Source organism: Lepidochelys kempii, chromosome 18 (assembly GCF_965140265.1).
Source record: "Lepidochelys kempii isolate rLepKem1 chromosome 18, rLepKem1.hap2, whole genome shotgun sequence".
Classification (NCBI taxonomy): domain Eukaryota; kingdom Metazoa; phylum Chordata; order Testudines; family Cheloniidae; genus Lepidochelys; species Lepidochelys kempii.
This window is the reverse complement of record NC_133273.1, coordinates 7643853-7666603: the sequence shown is the minus strand read 5'-3', so window position 1 is coordinate 7666603 and position 22751 is coordinate 7643853. Positions and strand designations below refer to the sequence as shown.

Genomic DNA, 22751 nt, shown 5'->3' with positions numbered 1-22751 from the left:
ATGCTGATCACTCAGGCTAACTCTGCAGTGCTGCATGCTCTAAAGTGTCTGGACAACTTGCTTTTAGTTTCTCCACGCTGCTATTTGCAGCTATTTTTCTGGCCTGTGCCAAAGACTGAACTTGCTGACTGCGCTTGCTCCCTGTTTGGAAAGATTTGCTAGGATTATACTTCCTGAGTTTTTAGCCTATATAGAGAGGGCACCAGAACACCTGTTTAGGGGAAATGGAGTGCCTCACTGCAGCCTGATAGATGTTGTAGGCAGACATGAGATGGAGTGGGGGAGAGCATCATTGTTATACAGAGGACTAGAGTAGCTGGTTGTGGGTGCACAGGAAGTCAGATTGGGCATCAGGTGTGTTTCATATAACAGCTGAAAGGGAGAGAGAAGGATAAAGTGACATACATACTGAAAGTGGACTAAGGGCTTGTCTACACCACGCAGTTTTAGTGACAAGGCTGTGTTGACACAGCCTTGTCGCTAAAAGTCAGCGTGTGTAAACGCTCTTTTTCAGTACTTTCTCTGCACTTTAGCCAAAAAAATACTTCCAGCCCCACGAGCGGTTTTAGCTTTGTGGGCAGGAGAGCGCTCCTGCTGACAAAGCTGCTTTCACACTGCCACTTGCGTCAGCAAAAGGTTTGTCTTTGGGGGAGGGCAGGCGGCTTTCTTAAGTCCCCATGAAAGACAAAAGTTTTGTCAACAACTTCGCAGTGTAGAGAAGACCTAAATAGTGAAATATATTACGTCACTTTTGGTTCATGAATTTTATCCCCTTTTGCAAGCCAGGAGAATTTTAAAATTATACATATAAAAATTGTGAATACGTTGGGTTAATTGCTGGAAACCTGGTAATCTGAAATGGATACTCTATAACCATGCCCAATGTAAAGAAAGATTCTCTGAATAGAACCTGTGCTGAAAATGTGTATGGTAGAGTTTAAGAACTAATTGCAATGTGGGTGGTATCCTTAAATAGAGAAGCAGATTTGTGTAGAACTTTATAAATGTGACACCAAGAGCTCTGTACCCCCTGGCTAGGACGATAATGCAAGAAGCTGAGAGCAGGATAAACTACATCTCAGAGGTGCAGTGTCCCTAACTAGAGTGTCAGAAGTGCTCCGACTTTGCTACTCTCTCTGATAGGGTTTTGCTTCAAACAGTGTTAGGGATCTTGGTCACAAAACAGCAGTTTGGATAACTTAAACTAGCATGGAAGGGTTTTAAATGGACCAGATATCTGATCTGTTACGACAAATATTGTGATAAAACATGAAGACTGGTATTAGCTAATGGTATATGGGCTCCAGGGCCTTTTCCACTTCTCCTAGGAGTAGTTTGTGTAAACACACACCACTTTTAATCTGTTTCTGAAGCACCCTTCATGGTATCTAGGCACTGTATATAAATAATAGAAAACAGGGATCCCTCCAAACAGGACAGGCATTTCTCTGTTCTGCTCTCCCACTGGATCATTGATTGCTTTTTTAGAACAAAATGTTGCATGTTTTATATCTTTGTATTTTGGGGTAATGCTTTATGAAAGAGGTAAATTATGCAGCTTGATGGGAAGATGGCAAGGACTCTTCCTGATCCCCTTGGGCAGGTTATTCCATAGTCTTGGTCTAGCTATTGAGTCTCTTCCCCTTGCGTTTAGACTTGGGTTCCGTTAGCCATAGTGCACTGGGTAACTGTTGCAGTGGGTCCTGGAAGGAGAAGTGAACCTTCATTTGGCACGGTCCTCTCAACAACTAAAAATGTTTTACCATACATCTACTAGCCAGAAATAGACATGAAGGACAAAGGTAGATATCTGAGAGACATGAATACCCTTGTGTACTCCATTACTGTTGATTTCTAGGTTTGCATTTGTTAAATTTTGGAGGCAGGTGTATGTTTTTATCTGTTCTTGTCTAAGTAGCATGCAGTTTGCTGATAGTAACAGCAGTTATGTCAAATCATTCTGGTTCCAGGCATTCTTTGTCATAACATTTGCTATATTAGGGAGTAAAGACGCTAGAAGATTTGAGAGCATCAGATGATATAATAACTGTAGCTTTTAGCAGTCTGTAAATTTGATTATATATTTTAAACTTTATTTCAAAGATTTTGACAGCCCATATAATTTAGACTAGCTCTCCTAGAATTTTGCATGGCTCTGCCTAATAAAAGCAGAGCAGTTCTGTTTAAAATGTACAATCCATGCGTGTTCCTAAAAGCTATACAGAACTTTTCTTGTCTACTTCTATTCACCCGGCAAGTTCCATGGCTTCTTTGTTTGTTGATTCTGTTTCTATACCAGTTTGTTGGTAAAAATAAGCTGCTGTGTTTCAGGACTAATCGTGAAAATTACTCTTATTTGGTCACCTGGCAACACTCATCATGCATGTGTAGGAGAATGTGCTGTGTGAAATTTCTGACCTTTGAAAGATGACATGCATATATACAAATAATGTAAACTAGACACACGCATTGGTCACCTGCAAGGATTGTATTGGTTAATTCCATAGTGGTCCAGCTATCCCATTTTTCACTTAATTGATCCCAGGAGAGAATTCGGTGGAGGTTGAATTCTTCCATGCTTTGTTTCAGCAACGGGGGTGGTTTTTTAAATGTTGATCTACTTGAGTACAGTCAATCTGAATTCAATAGGTTTCAGAGTAACAGCCGTGTTAGTCTGTATTTGCAAAAAGAAAAGGAGTACTTGTGGCACCTTAGCGACTAACCGATTTATTTGAGCATAAGCTTTTGTGAGCTACAGCTCACTTCCACAGTATGCATCCGATGAAAGTATAGAAGATCTTTTTATACACACAAAGCATGAAAAAATGGGTGTATACCACTACAAAAGGTTTTCTCTCCCCCCACCCCACTCTCCTGCTGGTAATAGCTTATCTAAAGTGATCACTCTCCTTACAATGTGTATGATGATCAAGTTGGGCCATTTCCAGCACAAATCCAGGTTTCCCCCCCACCCACCCCCGCAAACCTACTCTCCTGTTGGTAATAGCTTATCTAAAGTGATCACTCTCCTCCTTCCTGAGGAAACTACAATCCATCGGTGATCTTCCTGATAACACCATCCTGGCCACTATGGATGTAGAAGCCCTCTACACCAACATTCCACACAAAGATGGACTACAAGCAGTCAAGAACACTATCCCCGATAATGTCATGGCTAACCTGGTGGCTGAACTTTGTGACTTTGTCCTTACTCATAACTATTTTACATTTGGGGACAATGTATACCTTCAAATCAGCGGCACTCCTATGGGTACCCGCGTGGCCCCACAGTATGCCACATTTTTATATCTGACTTAGAACAACGCTTCCTCAGCTCTCGTCCCCTAACGCCCCTACTCGCGCTATATTGATGACCTCTTCATCATCTGGACCCATGGAAAAGAAGCCCTTGAGGAATTCCACCATGATTTCAACAATTTCCATCCCACCATCAACCTCAGCCTGGTCCAGTCCACACAAGAGATCCACTTCCTGGACACTACAGTGCTAATAAACGATGGTCACGTAAACACCACCCTATACCGGAAACCTACTGACCGCTATTCCTACCTACATGCCTCCAGCTTTCACCCTGACCACACCACACGATCCATTGTCTACAGCCAAGCTCTGTGATACAACCGCATTTGCTCCAATCCCTCAGACAGAGACAAACAACTATAAGATCTCTATCAAGCATTCTTACAACTACGATACCCACCTGCGGAAGTGAAGAAACAGATTGATAGAGCCAGAAGAGTTCCCAGAAGTCACCTACTACAGGACAGGCCTAACAAAGAAAATAACAGAACGCCACTAGCTGTCACCTTCAGCCTCCAACTAAAACCCCTCCAACGCATTATCAAGGATCTACAACCTATCCTGAAGGATGACCCAACACTCTCACAAATCTTGGGAGACAGGCCAGTCCTTGCCTACAGACAGCCCCCCAACCTGAAGCAAATACTCCCCAGCAACCACATACCACACAACAGAACCACTAACCCAGAAACCTATCCTTGCAACAAAGCCCGTTGCCAACTGTGCCCACATATCTATTCAGGGGACACCATCACAGGGCCTAATAACATCAGCCACACTATGAGGCTCGTTCACCTGCACATCCACCAATGTGATATATGCCATCATGTGCCAGCAATGCCCCTCTGCCATGTACATTGGGTCAAACTGGACAGTCTCTACGTAAAAGAATAAATGGACACAAATCAGATGTCAAGAATTATAACATACATAAACCAGTCGGAGAACACTTCAATCTCTCTGGTCATGCGATTACAGACATGAAAGTTGCGATATTACATCAAAAAAACTTCAAAACCAGACTCCAGCGAGAGACTGAATTGGAATTCATTTGCAAATTGGATACAATTAACTTAGGCTTGAATAGAGATTGGGAGTGGCTAAGTCATTATGCAAGGTAACCTATTTCCCCTTGTCGTCCCCCCCCCCCCCGACGTTCTTGTTAAACCCTGGATTTGTGCTGGAAATGGCCCAACTTGATTATCATACACGTTGTAAGGAGAGTGATCACTTTAGATAAGCTATTACCAGCAGGAGAGTGGGGTGGGGGGAGAGAAAACCTTTTGTAGTGGTAAACACCCATTTTTTCATGCTTTGTGTGTATAAAAAGATCTTCTATACTTTCCACAGTATGCATCCGATGAAGTGAGCTGTAGCTCACGAAAGCTCATGCTCAAATAAATTTGGTTAGTCTCTAAGGTGCCACAAGTACTCCTTTTCTTTTTGCTGAATTCAATAGGTGAAAAATACCCTATTTCTGATTCCCATCCCCAGTCGTTTCTCTCACTCTTACAAAATGGCTGTACTTTCCCTCCTGTGAAATCCAGGAACATCAATATTCATCCAAAATTATCAGTCAGTATTATTGCAAGTCACTAACTCTAAATGACATTAATATTTTATATAGACAACAGACATCAAAATAGCTGTAACTTAGTTTTTAATGTAATCTAAATATATGTGAAAAGAACATAAAGGTTGCAAAGCTGAGCGGTCAGGTAACGCCCAAATTGAAGTTGCCCATGCATTCTTAATTTAGTCTTCTTGTGTGTGTACATTATGATTTCCACTTATGCTGATGTATTTGTGTCTTTAAGTAAAGATACCTTCCATACTCCTGTAATTCTCAATCTGGACTTGTTCTAAATAACAGGATTAATGTATTCCCCAGTTTCCAGCTGTAGGAAAGTTATCTATCTTTAAAAAAAACAAAAAAACAAAAAAAACCCACTTAAGTTACAGTAAGTTAAATTACAATTTCAGAGCAACAGCCGTGTTAGTCTGTATTCGCAAAAAGAAAAGGAGTACTTGTGGCACCTTAGAGACTAACCAATTTATTTGAGCATGAGCTTTCGTGAGCTACAGCTCACTTCATCGCATGCATACTGTGGAAGCTGCAGCAGACTTTATATATACACAGAGAATATGAAACAATACCTCTTCCCACCCCACTGTCCTGCTGGTAATAGCTTATCTAAAGTGATCATCAGGTGGGCCATTTCCAGCACAAATCCAGGTTTTCTCACCCTCCACCCCCCCACACAAATTCACTCTCCTGGTGATAGCCCATCCAAAGTGACAACTCTTTACACAATGTGCATGATAAACAAGTTGGGCTATTTCCTGCACAAATCCAGGTTTTCTCACATCCCCCCACCCCCATACACACACAAACTCACTCTCCTGCTGGACTTGGAGAGTGGTCAGTTTGGATGAGCTATTACCAGCAGGAGAGTGAGTTTGTGTGTGTATGGGGGTGGGGGGGATGTGAGAGAACCTGGATTTGTGCAGGAAATAGCCCAACTTGATTGTCATGCACATTGTGTAAAGAGTTGTCTCTTTGGATGGGCTATCACCAGCAGGAGAGTGAATTTGTGTGGGGGGGTGGAGGGTGAGAAAACCTGGATTTGTGCTGGAAATGGCCCACCTGATGATCACTTTAGATAAGCTATTACCAGCAGGACAGTGGGGTGGGAAGAGGTATTGTTTCATATTCTCTGTGTATATATAAAGTCTGCTGCAGTTTCCACGGTATGCATCCGATGAAGTGAGCTGTAGCTCACGAAAGCTCATGCTCAAATAAATTGGTTAGTCTCTAAGGTGCCACAAGTACTCCTTTTCTTTTTGCGAATACAGACTAACACGGCTGTTACTCTGAAAAAACTTTATCTAAAGTGATCACTCTCCTTACAATGTGTATGATAATCAAGTTGGGCCATTTCCAGCACAAATCCAGGTTTTCTCAACCTCCCCTCCCCCCCCTCGCCACAAACCCACTCTCCTGCTGGTAATAGCTTATCTAAAGTGACAAATTACAATGAAATGTTATCATACGTGGTATGTAACTAACTTATTCAGGATCAGGTGAATACTCAAAGAACTTGGCTAAGGATTCCTGCTTACTGGTGGGGGAGCTCTCCTCTTCTGAGTGCACTAAAAAGGATGACCAAATTTCAAAACAGCTATCCTCTTTTGGCACTCTTCTTGTGTACGTACTTGGTGTGAAAGCTTTTCCATGACAAGGACAGTCCATATTTTATAATACCACAATCCATAGGAGGAGGAATCACATATTTCCAATAATGTGCAATATAAAGTCTAATTGTTAAAGATAAAATAAACCTTCTCACATTGTTTAAAATGCAGATCCTTCACTGGAGCATTAAGTAAGCAAACTGGGGAATGCTAGCAATCCAGTATTTTGTCAGAAGATGTCTCTCTTTAATAATTTCCTCCAAAAACTGTCTTAACTCCTGGATGCAACCACCACATGTTCCTATATCCCCGCAAACCCTCCAGTGGAGAGCCTCCATAGTAGCAAAAATATTATGGCTCTTAAGTGGAGTTCAAGCCACGTACGCAGTAATTTATACATTTCCTTGAGCTACCCAAATTGAGGATGTATATCTCCTTTCCCATATAGAGACCCACTTTTCCATATAATTTGTCCAAATCCCTCTCTCATCTTTTCATCTGCTTTTCTTCTCAACATTTTTCAATCAGAATTGTATATATTTTAGAAATTAAACCTTTTGTTCCAACTTGTTCCTGGGTCAACTCCTCAAATGTGGTTAAAGGTCTAGATAGAGCTGACTTGTAGCCAGAGTTCACAATAAAATGTTTGACTTGTAAATACTGAAAATACAAGATCTTTATATAGTTTATATTACATATCTCTTGGTATGATTTCAAATCAGGACCCACGAACAGCCGTCTGCATTGTGTAATTTCAGCTTTTACCTGTAACAAATAGGTACTTTAATAACCAGGAATTTATTTTTAGGCAATATCAGTGAAAGGGCCTTGATCGACAAGAATTTAAAAAAAAAAAAAAAACTGTCCAAAGCTGCCAGGTGTGTGAGTGGGTGATTTTTTTTATTTTTGATCTAAATTTCTTTTTAACCCAATAATTATTAAAAATAGTTATATTTAGGCTCCTGTTCTGTTTGAGTGGTCTGTCATTAACCCCGTTGATCACATTTTAATCGTGATGCATAATAAATCAAATTAGGGAAAGCTTACTTTTTAGGTTATACAGAACTTTCAGGTTCACCCTGTTTCTTTTATGTTTCAGGACAAATTTTAATAGCACATCCTGCCATGTTCTTAATGTCATGTCGGGGGTGCACTGAAACAAAAATAATAACTTTGAGAGGACACTCAACCTTAACCAAGGCTACTCTACCTAACCAAGAAATGTTATATTTGGTCAATTTCTCCAGGTCTTTTTTTATTTATTCCACAGTGGAGGGTAATTTGCCTTAAAAATGTTTTCTCCACAGTGAGTATTTCTAAATATTTTAAAGATTCCTTTTCCCATTTAAATTCATGGAGCTGAGCACCGTTTTTGATCTTTTTGGGAATATTAATTTCTAAAATTTCAGATTTATCATTTATTTTGAAACCTGATACCTGCCTAAATTTCAAAGTCAATTGTTCTGTAATTTTTAATTGAGTCTTCTGGATCCTGAAAATATAAGAAGTCATCATCAGCATACAGAGCTATTTTGTGTTCTAATTCAGAAAGTGATTTGATACCCTTTACCAAGGGGCAGTTTTTCACATTTATTGCAAATGGCTCTATTGCCAAAACAAACGGGGGCATAATGGGCAACCCTGTCCCTTACTGTTACATAAATTAAAAGGGGATTAATGACCACTAACCACAGCAGAAACTCAGGGTTGAGTATAAAGAGCTGATATGTCCCTATAAAACTTATTTCCAAAACCAAACCATACCAAATTCTGCCTGAGGTACTCCCATTCCAGTCATTCAAAGGCTTTCTCAGCATCCAAAGGAAGCATCACTCAAGAAGATTACTAGAATTAACATTACAGATCAAATTCAGAGTTCATCTGCTATTACCAGATAAATGCCTGCCAGCAGCAAACTCAGATTGGTCAGGGTGAACACATTTGGACAATATGATTTTCAGTTTGCTTGCTAAGTTCTTGGCATAAGTTTTAACATCCATGTTAATTAGGAATAGGTCTGTATGTTGTGCAGTTGGTAAGATCTCTTCCTTCAGGAGCGACCACAATTTTTGCCTCTTTTTAGGAATCTGGAATCTTGTTTCCTTGCAATAGACCACTGAACAATTCAGTTATAACAGGGACCAGCACTTGCTTTAGCGCTCTGTAATACTCCCCAGAAAACCCATCAGGACCTGGTGCTTTATTGGATTTTAAATTCTCAATTACAACTTCAACTTCCTTAGCAGTAATTTACCTATCAAGACCTTCCTCTGGCAGTGAAAGTAGTTTCACTCTTCTCAAATGTCTATAAATTTAGGCTTTGGATGTTCTGAAGGGTACAAAGATTGGAAAACGTTTTAGTGATCTGTTTAATGCCTTTTTATTTCTAACCAGGATGGATGGCTGATTATTTGTTAATTTTTCTGGCTAAAAACATATCTTTATTGTCCTTTTCATAATTTGATATATCTGTTTGCTTAGTCTTACATGTTTGTAACAGGTGAATCTTCCCTCTTATCATATTTTTTTCTATACACTCCTTTAGTACCTGTAGATTCATGTCTACCTTGCAAAACAGAAAGTTCTTTAACCAAACTCTTTCAAGAGCTCTTATCCTTTTGAGATATAATGCTTCAATTATAAGGATCCTCCTCATTACTGCCTTTTCAGCACCCCAGAGAACATTTTTGATCTCTTCCATATAATTTTGTTCTATATATCTGAAAAATTTCCTTCAGCTTTTGAATTCTGAGGGAGTCCTATCACAAAGCTATATTCAACCACCAGGCCCTTTGTTTTTTCACTGTCTCAGGCCATATCTACACTACAAAATTAAGTCGACCTAACTTTCATCAGCATACAGCCACTTACATGTGTCTACATTTTGCTGCTTGCGTCAGAGGTGTGCGTACTCACCAGGAGTGCTTGTATCAATTGTACTGTCAGTGTGGGGGCATTGTGGGACAGCCCCTGAAAGCCAGTAATCATCAACATAAGCAACAGCGTCTACACTGACACACTGTAGACCGAATTACATCAACCTTGACTTTTTCCTGCTCGTGGAGATGGAGTTATAAGTCAGCCTAGCAGGGCAGTTATATCCGTAGGAGCAAAATTTTAGTGTAGACACATCCACAATTAGGTCGACGTAAGCTGCCTTACATTGATTTAACTGTGTAGTGCAGAGCAGGTCTCAGTCTTTTAATCTAATATATTATGCAGGGACTTGTCAGACCAAGTAATAACTTCCAGATCAGCTTTTTTGACCAAATTAGCCAAGGTCCTAGAAATAAAAATCACATCTATCCTGGAATAAGATCCATGAGTAGAAGAATGTGTAGACCCTGACATCTGGATTCATTTACCACCAGATGCCCATGAGATCCTCTTTTTGTTTGTGATGCAACAAATTTGCTCTTCCTCCTCCTGATCACCTGCTGTGTCCATTTGATTGATCCAGAGTGGGGTTAAGCATCTCATTAAAATCTCCCCTAGAATAAAGTCCCTTTCCCTAAAACTTCTTAAAACCCTAAAAAAAAACAAAAACCCAAAACAAAGCTCTCCCTGATTGAGAATATACACATTGGCTAATGTGAGAAGTTTACCTTTCAAGGACCCCTTAATTAAAATATATCTGCCCTCTGTCTCTGAGTTGTGCAGAAACAACAAAAGGGAAGTGTTTAGCGAAGAGTATTGCCACCTCTCTTCTGTTAGATTACCCTGGAGAGAGACAATGACTGCGTCCAAGAAGTATTTAGGTATTATCATTTTTCTTCAAATGTGTTTCCTGAAGATACTGGGGAAATCCTTTTTCAGTGAGCAGAATACCCTTTTCCTTTTTGTTGGATTGTTCACCCCTTTAACAGTAACAGTCATGACATTAATAAACTCGCCCATGAATTCAGGTCTGTTCTTGTCTATTATATTACCATTGGTTAAAAGCAGTGAGCCCTCTTAGCCAGGCCTCCATTACATTTGTGCCTCTTTAAACATGACATTTTAGATAGTTCCTATCATATAGCAATTTTAAAACTCCAACAAATACTGCTTTTCCTTTTTTAAGCATCTATATTGCTGTACCTGATCTGGAGTCTGATTTACTGTAAATTTTTTAATTGAGCCGACATTTTTATTAATCTTTCTATTAAAACATAACAATATTTAACACCTGCTTGTTTCTTATCCTGTTTCTGTATCTGTGCATTTCCCATTGTTGCCTGGTCCCCTCTGGTAGTGAGTGTCTGGGTTATACTTCCTTTATTGGCATTTTAGTTCCCTGCTGGAGGGGGGTTTCTCTTGAGAACTAATCTGTACGTAATCTTATCAAACATCTTTATAATATTGCGGCTCATGAGATTATTTATACCATCGCTGAGTTCACTTATTCTTAAAATTTTCCACCATAGATGACCCTTCTCCAATTAACATAAATGTTGGAATGTTTGTGATAATTCTGACTTCAAACTCTCTTCAGTAGGGGAGATCTGAGTCTCTTGATATTTTGTTGTTAACTTTGTTTATAATATAAATCACATTAAATTAACTAAATATTATACCTCTGAAGTATATATTACCCACAGAGTTAAATATCCTGTCAGCTAAAGTTTTAATCCTTAAGCTCATTGTTTAGAAAACTCTTTACTTGTTGATTTTACCTAGATTTTACCTGCTACTCTTCCAGCCAGTGATCTCTCCGCTTCCATATTACATTCTCTATTAATCAGATATTAGATCAAGAGTCTTTATTTGAGAAGAGTAACTATGTTCTGGCAACTGGAAAATGTTTCCTTAGCCCTCAACAGAACAAAAAGTTGTTCAAAGTTTCTCTTCTCATTGGGTGCCTTTGTTAAATGCTATTCTAGGTTGTTAGCTTCTTGAGCTAGTCAAGACCACTTGACTTTGGAGTTTCTCCTTCATTGGTGGAGTAGGAGGCTTGGAGAGGCTTGTTAGGAGCCAGCTACCAAGTGGGATGCTCCCAAGTCCATCTCATGTTGTAAATTGGACTCCTTCATGCTCTAGTCATATTATTGGCAGACTACTCACTCGAGTGGCTACATAAAGATAATAAGAAAAGGAGTACTTGTGGCACCTTAGAGACTAACAAATTTATTTGAGATAATAGTCTCCTAACTTACTGCTTGCTATGTTAAGGTCTGATGTAAAGGTCAGGTCTGGGGAGAAAATGAACTGCTAGTTTCCCTTCAGATTATCGTCCCATCCCAATCTTTCTTGAATCTGTGCAACGTGGTAGCAGTGTTCTGAATGAGTGTCTAGTTCCTGGCTCTAGGAGCCTTCAGATGTTCCTTGATAATCCAGCAAAGTTGTCTTAGGTTGATCAGTTTGTTGGAAGAGCTGAAAAAGATTGATGAACTTTGTATCACTTGCAAGTCAATGTTTATAATTTAGCATATTGTTTAAAATATATCTATACATAAAGGGAAATTTGTTACTTAAATAAAAAACCCCTACCCTGGGAGCATGGAGAGATATTGCTCTTCATTATGGTATGATTGGAATGAACTTTAAAAGCTGGTTTGAACTAGCAATGAGCATGTAATTATGGAGCAGCTGCAGCACAACCCATCCCACTGATGCCTTAACCTGGCAGCTGTGTATGTGTAAACTCAAATTACCACAACTCTTCCACTAAAATGGGATTAGTCATTCTCCTGGGAAATGGGGTTTGATGTTTTTAAAATGACTAGGATGGTCTTAATGAAGACAGAAGCTTGTGTACCACATTGGTTGGCAGATTGCCTGCAGCAATTGGTTTAAGGCTTCGAGCGCTGCCTAGTCTAGCATTATTGTCACTGTATTATCCTATTACTTTTAGTCATATCTAAATAGCTGGAGATACTGACAAAGAGGCCTGAAGGGCCATAAACCCCTACTTTGCCTGCTGTTTTCTTCTCCATACCTGCTGTGGATAGACAGCTGGACACAGGTGGTATTGAAATAACCTTTTAGTTGTTTATTTGTTTAAACTCTAGTGACTTGTAAGCCATCTAAGTAAATTATCAAGTCAGTACTTTTCTATCTGAAGCTCTGCAGTAAATGTAACAAGTAGATTAAGTGATGACTTGCCTCGTATTCTACAAACCGGAGCTCTATTTTTTCAAATATGAGACTCCATTGTTCTAGCGTACGCAAGAGAGAATTGTTCGTGTGGCTGAGATAAAAGTGAGAGGCTGTTGGTGTCATGGGACACCGCCAGTACCAGGTCGAGTAACTGAGAATGCCGACCAGGGAAATAACCCACTTCCTTCCCTGACGAAACAAGGGATGCACCCCACCCATGTACTTATTCTCTACTTACTTGGACTCTTAATACATTCCATGGGTGGCATACCTGAGCCCACTTATCCACTGATGCTTTAAAAACTCCCACATCTCAATCTGGATCGGTGCTGGTTGTGATATGTATGTACCTTGGGAACCTTGTAACCGATACTTGCAATCCCCCATAACCCAAGCCCGACCCCAGGTGTACAGTACCTTCCCTCTTAACTTGTGTAAATTTGGTTTTAAACATAACTTTAATATTTTTAAAGCTAACACAGATTTCTGAAACATTTTATTAGCTTATCCTGCAGTAGAATTAACATTAATTTGAATATAGCTCTAACTGTATCAGGAGCAAACGCCTCCTACTTCTAAACATATTTTAAAGTCAATCTTTATTTACACAACTGATCTCTAAATGAAGCTTTTGAATTGTATTTGATGGGAGTTAGGAACTGTACAAATAATGATGGACAATAATGGAAATAGTGACAGGCTGAAAGACCTTCACTAATAGAAAGCTTTTTCTTTTAATTTCTGGCACTATTTGGGCAAGCTGAGTGGTATCTTCTGTCATGAAAATCAAATAGTTTATAAGGACGCAATGTGCGAGTGTGTCTGATTATATAGGTAAAGGGGACTATTTCGTTAAAAAGTTTGGAGTTTTGGCTCCAAATTTCGGTTCTATTTCTTGTTTTTATTTAATAAAAAGCTTTCAAACTTTTATAAATAGAAATAATGTATTTGTTTGGGTTTAATTATTTCCCAGTTTGAAACGCAAACATTAGAGCGCAGGGATAAGAAAAGTGACTCCGACTATTACTGTTTTTATTGTTCAAACTGAGTGAAATGAAGAAAATGAGTAGGTGACAGTAAACTAGTCTTTTTGTGCTTTCAACTTCACTAATCTGTGGTGGCACAGGTAACCATTTGTCATTTTAACTATTATTTTTAAGCAGCCATGACCTCTGAATACTTTAGATTGACTAAAAGAAAAGGAGTACTTGTGGCACCTTAGAGACTAACCAATTTATTTGAGCATAAGCTTTCGTGAGCTACAGCTCACTTCATCGGATGCTCAAATAAATTGGTTAGTCTCTAAGGTGCCACAAGTACTCCTTTTCTTTTTGCGAATACAGACTAAGACGGCTGTTACTCTGAAACCTTTAGATTAACTGACTGTCTCTCATTGACATGCACAGCTTATTAAACCCTTCCCTTGGCCATAAACACAAGCAATGGAGGTTGAGGCAATTGCTTCATGATCTAGTCTCCTCCTTTGCTTTCAGCAGCAGGGCAACTCCCAGTTCAAGTTTTAATTTCCCCTTTTTCTCCTCCTAGACCCCTGTCCCACAGGGGGGCCTAGAGGAGAAGACCCTGCCATTGTTGGGGCCCTGTGGTGAGTTTCTTGCTTGGCGAATTGCAAACTCATTCTTGATTACATTAACAGATGATATGGGACTGAATTTCTTCATTGTGGTAACCTCTAGATCTATACCTGGAAAGAACCATTAAAATGAACGTGCAACATCTTGTCAGCCTTAAAAGCTTAACTTTTAGTAGCAGCAAATTTCATTTAAAGGCTTGTAAACATTAATGAGCCTCTATAGTCTGAAATCACCAATTTTCTGTTTTTTCCCTTTATCAATAAAACTTAAGCCTGGGGTCACAACCCCAGATAAGATGGAACATTGTCACTACAAGTGACATATTGGATGAGATCCACATTAGAAATTGATCCCACGATCATGGTAATAGACTTTGTAATGTTGTGCATAAATTAAATACGCTTAAAATTACCCATAAGAAGAAACTCTGAAACAGTTTTTCACCCTGGTTTTATTAAAATCCCCCTACCCCCTAAACAATCAGTCTGTAGCTGGTGACCATTGTTGGTGGTGGTGGCTAAGGCTGGTTCCACTGATTACTTTGTGCATCTTGCTCACTTAAAGTAGGTCGTTTGTGCCATTGTCATGCATTATCACTGCCACACTTAGCAAGAGGACTGAAATATCAAAATATTTTGCCTCGCAGTTTATTGAAGCAGAACTTGGTGTAGATCTGATGTCTAAATCCAACATGTGAGGCTTTTCTAAGCACACTATTTCTATATAACTTTAATGTGGTTTTTTTTTTCCTTCTTGAAGCTGTGGAGTGGAATGCCATGGCCAGTTCCTCGGACAGCGAAGATGACAGTTTCATGGCTGTGGACCCAGAAGAAGCAGTGGTGGAAGGGACAATGGAGCAAGACGATGAGCCGCATGCTGAGCTGGAGGTTGAGGAGACCAGGCATAACCGATCAATGTTGGAGCTGCCAGAAGAGGTTTTAGAATATATCCTGTCCTTCCTTTCACCATACCAGGAGCACAAAACCGCTGCCCTTGTCTGCAAACAGTGGTATCGCCTCATCAAAGGTACAAACAGCAGCAGTGAGATCTTTTATCCTTTCATTTGAGGAAAGATCTATTAGTTTTCCTGTCTAGTCTTTTTGCCTTGTTTTTAAAATTCATCTCTCACTGTTGCTTGCCCTTCCCTCCACACGTTAATCTGGATGCTGCAGCGTCTTGTTGTGCTTACAGAATTAATGCTAGAAGAATAACTAAAGCTGTTTGCTTCATTCTGTGCAGATAGGGCTCGCAGGAAAGCACCACATAGTGAAGTCTCATCTACTAAAAAAAGTGGGGTGTTTGCTTATTGGCCCCACACCAATGTGGCAGACTCTGTCAAGATAAAACTAGTCAGCTGACTACTTCTGTAGTACTCGCAGGTATTGGTGTATGCATTGTTGCCCACCTTGCATTCAGATCCCTCTCTTCCATTCACTGTAGCACTTTATTCGTTCCTGGGCTCCCTGTCTAATGTGGCTGCACATATTGCTGCATAACTGTGGTCCAGAATCTCAGCCTTTGCGTGAAAAGAGAATTAAATCATTGGCTTTTGTGGTTTTGAAGATAAACTTCATAATATGAACTGCATGTAAACTGATGTAGTAATATCTGCCTGTGTCTGCAGATCGCCTGGAACATTAGCCCTATGGTATGAGCTACTCCTATTTACCTCAATGTAATACTAGTTTCAAAGCATAATAGGGATGTTTGAAATATCAGCATTCTTTCAGCGGTGCTCATTGTAGAAGAATCAGAATAGAATCTCAGGGTTGGAAGGGACCTCAGGAGGTCATCTAGTCCCACCCCCTGCTCAAAGCAGGGCCAATCCCCAATTTTTGCCCCAGATCCCTAGATGGCCCCCTCAAGGATTGAACTCACAGCCCTAGGTTTAGCAGGCCAATGCTCAAACCACTGAGCTATCCCTTCCCCGAAAGAAGCATTCATCAAAGGTGCTTTATCATTCTTGGACGTACAGGCAGATACTGGACAAGTCCCCTGCTCTGCCACATGCTTCGTGTGTGACCTTATGCAAGGCATTTAGTCTCTCGGGGCCTTAGCTCCCACTCTGTAAAATGTGGATAATAGCACTGCCCTGGCTGACAAGGGTGTTGGGAGGAGAAATACTTTGATGAATGCTTCTTTCGGGGAAGGGATAGCTCAGTGGTTTGAGCATTGGCCTGCTAAACCTAGGGTTGTGAGTTCAATCCTTGAGGGGGCCATCTAGGGATCTGGGGCAAAAATTGGGGATTGGCCCTGCTTTGAGCAAGGGGTTGGACTAGATGACCTCCTGAGGTCCCTTCCAACCCTGAGGCATTCAGATGCTGCAGCAATAGGTGCCCTATAAAGTACAATGAATTAGGTAGACCCTCCCCCAAATTTAAAATACCTCCTCCCACCCCACTCTCCTGCTGTGGGAGTGGGGTGGGAGGAGGTATTTTTTCATGCTTTATGTGTATAAAAAGATCTTCTACACTTTCCACAGTACGCATCCAATGAAGTGAGCTGTAGCTCACGAAAGCTTATGCTCAAATAAATTGGTTAGTCTCTAAGGTGCCACAAGTACTCCTTTTCTTTTTGCGAATACAGACTAACATGGCTGTTACTCTGAAACCTGTCATTAATGAGAATCATCCTTTCTTTAAGAAAATAACTAAAAAGTACAAGTACAAAACAAGATGAAAATTAATGATTTCGATCAAGGTTTCCTGCTTGATATTTAAATTGCCTTGATTTGCCCCAGGCTGGACTGGATACATGCACAGAATCCTACAATGCCGTTATGTTTTCAAAACAAAAATATGCAGCACAGTAAGTTGAGGGCAGTGCAAGATAAATGGGAATTAATATCAAGCAGTAAATACTGTATTGATGGTATTGGATTTGATTAGGGCTGAATGCTGACAGGGGAGAGAGGCCTGAATTATAAAAGGCAAACTTGTCTTATAGGACACAGGGTATTTTTACTTTCATTGCATTTTTTCCCTGGTCACACTTGTGGGATGTGTCTTAAGCCTGCAGTTGCCATCAGTGTCCGTTTGTTAAATGACCTGTGCTGTATTCTCTGAGCAGGGAGTTCTGCACCTTCTCCCACGTTATCTGGCAGTTTGAGAATGTTGCCTGCTTGGTCTCCTGGAGGTGAGGGCCATTGAAATGCAGAGGTTTTCTCTCTCTCTCTGCCTGGAAGCTGTGTGTCACCACCTGGTATTTCTGGAAAATATCTAACTTGCAGGTAAAGCACAAATCCCCATCTCAGTTTAAAAGATTTTGAGTGGATGGGGAGGACACATTGCTGCGATTCTCCCTCAGCTTACTTTTACCCCCTTTAAAACAATCACAACAAAAATAACTGCACTGGTCATCCCGATTCTCATTAGTTTGTTTTATTGCTGTCCCAAACTCTTCATCTGTGTCTTTTTTTTTTTTTAATTTATTTTTTTTAGGCTGTCTACACTGCCGCTTTCAGCGCTAACACTTTAGTTGTTCGGGGTGTGAAAAAACACCCCCCACGAGCGACAAAAGTTTTAGCGCTGAAAAGCGTCAGTCAGTATAGACAGCACTTTATCGCTGAGACATGCTCCCGGTGTTAAAGCTGCCACCCCTCGCTTGGGGTGGTTATTTTTCATCATCCGGAGAGCTCTCCCCCGGTGATAAAGCGTGACTACACTGCCCACGTCACAGCGTTGTCAAGGCAGTGTGCTGTCACATGGGCAGTGTAGACATACCATAAGATTAAGCCCTTTGGGGCAGGGGTTTTCGGTCTCTGGAGCTCTGTGTGCTGGCCGCTGTAGTATGCAGATTGGAGTTTAATAATAATGTGCAAAACTTACTGCTGGCTCTTTGCTGGCTGGAAAAATGAAGTAGGTAGGTGTTGAGACAGAAATACCTGAGTTTCTCGTCTTGGCTCTGTGGGGAGCCTGGAAGTCACTTTGTGCAGTCTTCTTTTGTAAAATGGAATTGGTACTTGTCTACCTCATTGGAAGGTCGAGAATGGATGTTTGCTGAGTTCTTTGAACATGTAAAGCTCTATATCACGTCTAAGTATTCTCTCCCCTGCTCTGAGTTTGACAGGTCATAGTTCAGATGGAGCACTTCTGAAATTGAGCAATGCAAAATTCTTTCAGCTCATCAAGTTATGGGAGGTAACAAACACTTCTCCAGCACTCCTAAAGCAGCACAGCGTTCAGCCCCTCATCTGAAACTCACCCTCTGCTGCTATGTGATGTGCAGTCACCTGCTTGCTTGTTCTTGCAGTTACCATGGCTTCAAGGTATAAAGGAGAAGACTGAAATGAAGTAGAAATGAGTGATTCACCCGAAAAAAGAATGTGGGAGAGGCACACTGTGTACAGCAGGGATGAGTGGCTTTAGGCAGCATACATATGCGTGACTAGTTAGTCTTTAATGCTGGGAGTGTGGTGGGGGAGTTGTTGTTTAGCAGGTATGTCATTTTAGCAGCTACTATTGACTAAAGCAAACGTAGTTGCTCACCTGTACCCTACAGTCCAGAGAGGGTCACTTGAGGTAAATGCTGTTTGTTTTCTAATGCTTAATTTTTCTCTGCTTTGAAATCATATAATTCAGGTTACATTTCCAATGTGGCCTCCTGGGGACCAACTGCCCAGGGATGTAGTGCTTTAGTTTGAAATTTTCCTGCCACAAGTCATGAAGTATGATACTTAGGATTTTTTTGTTTTTTGGGTTTTTTTCCCAGCACAGGGCTTTCAGTAAGAATTTTTGGGAAAATCTCTTGTCAAGTTCTAGCATCTCCACTGTCATAGATTTCAAGGCTGGAAGGGACCATTGTCTAGTCTGACCTCCAAAAATGTCTAGAGCAGATCTTTTAGAAGAATATCCAGTCTTGATTTAAAAAATTCTGTGATGGAGAATCCACTGCAACCCTTGGTAAATTGTTCCAGTGGTTAATTACCCTCACTGTTAAAAAATTATACCTTATTTCCAGTCTGAATTTGTCTAACTTCAATTTCCAGCCATTGGATTGTTGTTATATATTTTTCTGCTGGATTGAAGAGCCCATTATCCAATATTGTTTCCCCCATTTAGGGGATAGTAAATTGTAAGTAAGCCACCCCTTAACCTTCTCTTCAAGATAGATTGAGCTCTTTGAGTCTGTCTATCATTAGAGGGCATGTTTTCCTATCCTTTAATCATTCTTGTGACTCTTCTCTGAATTCTCCAATTTATCAATATCCTTCTGGACACCAGAGCAGGACTCAGTGTTCCAGCAATGGTTGCACAAGTGTCAAATACAGAGGTTAAAATAACCTCTCTCCTCCTACTCAAAATTCCCCTGTTTATGCATCCAAGGATCTCATTAACCCTTTAGACCACAGTATTGCACTGGGAGCTGATGTTCAGCTGATTATCCACCATGTCCATCAAATCTTTTTCAGACTCACTGCTTCCCAGAATAGAGTCCCCCATCCTGTAAATATGGCCTACATTCTTTGTTCCTAGATGTATACATTTACTTTTAGCTGTGTTAATACTTAAATGGTTTGCTTATGATCCAGATCACATTGTATCATTTATCATTTTCCCCCAATTTTTGTCATCCTCAAACTGTATCAGCGATTTTGTTTCTTCTTCGAGTGATTGCTCATGTGTATTCCCCAGTAGATGTGCATGCTCGCCACGTGTGCTGGTGCCGGAAGTTTTTTCCCCTAGCAGTACCCGTAGGGGGAGTGCCCCAGCGACCCCTGGAGTGGTGCCTCCATGGTGCGGTGTAAGGGGATCTGAACCCAAACCCCCCCCCCCCCCCATTCCTTCTTGCCGCCAGTGAAGGTGCATCGGAACTACTCTGCTCCAGCTTTGCTGTAGCTCGGCCCCAGAACTGCCTTTTCGTTCAGTGTTAGTACCTGTAGTTAGCTGCTCGGTTAGTTCAGTTAGTTAGAGCGTCCAGACCGGGGCATGTCCCGTGCCCTGGATTTTAAGTCATGTGACACTTGTAGGCGATCTATGCCAAGGAGTGACTCACATGCAGACTGTTTACGCTTTTTGGGAGAAACCCATATCAGCAATCGTTGCAAGATTTTCAAGTCGTTCAAACGTCGGACCAAGAGGGAAGGAGACATTAGGCTCTGGACCATTCTGATGGAGCTGGCACTGATCCTGACTCCAGTGCGCCACTCCGAGCCAGCACCGGGCACCGCGAGCCTTCGACCGGTCGGCACCGCTCACCATCCACGGGGCACAAGAAGGCAAAGACTCCTTCTTCGCAGCAATATTGAGGAAAACCTGGGGCAGAGGCTAGACCCATGTCAGGCAGTCCTCGATCCCCTCAGGCTTCCAGGCCTCCGACTCGCGTAGAGTGGAGTAGCCCGGCCACTTTGGACCAGGTCTCCCCAGATGTCTGGGTGCCCTCCATGCCAGAGGCCCTACAGGCAGACCGGGACGTCATGTCCATGCCGGTACCAGGAGCATCACTGATGTCGGTCCCACACTGCAGGGACAAGCCACCACTGGGATCTCTGCAGTCGCCCCTGGCTCAGTACCGATCTCGGTCGAGGAAATGCTGCCCAGCGACCGTTCAGGGCAAAGTCCACGTGGATCGCCCTCAACTCCCACCAGACTGTCTGGTTGGGTGCCATCCAACCGAGACTCTTGGCACCGCTCCACTTCAAGGAGTGAGTACCGATGGGACCGAGGCAGATGTCGCCAGAGGCCCTTATCTTGGAGGGGTTACCGCAGCTGGTCATGGCATGGACGTCAACCCCGTTCCCGCTCAGAATCCCACTCCAAGACTCTGCCAAGGCATCGATCACCAGCATCTCGCTGTCGTGGGTCCGTCCGTTGGAGCCGATCACAGAGGAGCTGCTATCGACGGTACCAGTCCTCCACGTTGAGATCGTGGTCCCGTGGTCGGCGTTGCTCCTAGCACCACTGCTCCTCCTGGTCCCAGGACAGCAGCAGGCCGTTCATCAGCCTGGCCTCCACTAATAGACGTCCCTCCATGGGCTAGGCCAGCCAGGCCGAGCAACTGGGCCCACTGGTGCCGCAGCAAGTGCAGGGCTCTGGGCCCTGTGGCCGGCCCAGTGGTACCAGTGGGCACCGTGGCCCCTGACACAGCCCTGGTGGGGGTTCGCTCGGTAGCTGGAGCTTCAGAGGCATCATCGGCCTCCATCTCCAGACCTCCAAGGAAGGAGTCGGTGGGATGTACACCTTCGGTACCATACCCAGAGACCAACCAAGTGGTGGACCCTCCGGTGCCGGCGGACACCCAAGGAACGGCACTGGTCTCCGCGGCCTCCCCGGATGAGGCGATTGTGGCCTCGCTCCATTCAGTCACGCAGGAAGGGCCCATCAGGAACTCCTAAAAAGGGTGACATCAAGCCTCCACCTCCAGGTAGAGGCGATGGAGGAGCCCTCGGACTCCCTGTTTAATGTGCTGTTCTCTTCGGCATTGGGCAGGGTAGCCTTGCCTCTCCATGAAGGGGTGGCAAAAATTTCAAATGTTCTGTGGCAAATGCCGGCCTCTTTGGCCCCCACCTCCAGGAGGGCGGAACACAAGTACTTTGTGCCCACCAAGGGACATGAGTGCTTATACACACACCCGGCGCCCAACTCCCTGGTGGTCGAGTCGGTCAACCACAGGGAACAGCAGGGCCAGCCAACCCCTACCCCGAAAAATAAAGATTCACGAAGGCTGGACTCTTTCGGAAGAAAAGTTTATTCATCTTCGAGCTCCCAGTCACAAGTGGCAAACCACTAGGCTCTCCTGGGCTGGTATGAATTGAATCTGTGGGGCTCCCTTCTCAAGTTCGAGGACTCCCTCAAGGAGCATGATAGGAAGGAGTTCAAGGCGCTGGTGGAGGAAGGTACAGTGGCTGCCAGGGCAATCCTGCAAGTGGCTTTGGATGCGGCGGACACGTGGTTTCCATAAGAAGGGCGTCGTGGCCCCTGCTGTCCGGGCTGTCCAGTGCGGCGCAGGCTGCCATGCAGGATCTACCGTTTGATGGCAAAGCTCTGTTTGCGGAACAAATGGATACAAAGCTGCATGGTATAAAGAACTCCCTCATGACCCTCCAGACTCCGGGTCTCTATGTCCCGGCTCTGGCTAAATTTAAATTTAAGCCGCAGCAGACTCCCGCTCAGGCCTCCACCCAAAATACAAGGCCGCCTATAAGAAGGCATGGGACTATAAAAGGCTCCCTCAGAGGCAGTCGAGGCTGGCCCCACAACCCAGGTCCGCCAAGGGCAAACAGGCGGGGAAAAGGCGATTTTGATGGGACGCTTGGGGGTGCCCTGCCAGTCCTCCTCAGGGATCCACCCTCAATAAAGCTCCAGTTCAAAGACAAGGGGTTCTACTCCCGCTATTTCCTTACTCTGAAGGCCAAAGAGGGGCTCAGGCCTATCCTGGACCTGTGAGATCTGAACCAGTTCATGGTGAAGCTCAAGTTCCGCATGGTCTCCCTGGCTTCCATCATCCCCTACCTGGATCCCGGGGACTGGTACGCTGCCTTCGATCTGCAGGACACGTACTTCCACGTTCACATATTCGAGGGGCACAGACGCCTCCTCCGTTTTGTGGTGGGGCAGAATCACTACC

The 22751-nt window shown here is 42.7% G+C and overlaps 1 protein-coding gene across 1 annotated transcript in view; it reads left to right on the top strand.

Moving 5' to 3' along the window:
- The window catches only part of FBXO42 (F-box protein 42), a 104308-nt gene that overhangs the window by 24766 nt on the left and 56791 nt on the right, over window positions 1-22751 (top strand). The window contains exon 2 of the mRNA XM_073317006.1: window positions 14946-15212. Coding sequence (XP_073173107.1) covers window positions 14963-15212 — 250 coding nt within the window. The 5' untranslated portion in view covers window positions 14946-14962. The remainder of the gene's footprint in view (window positions 1-14945; window positions 15213-22751) is intronic.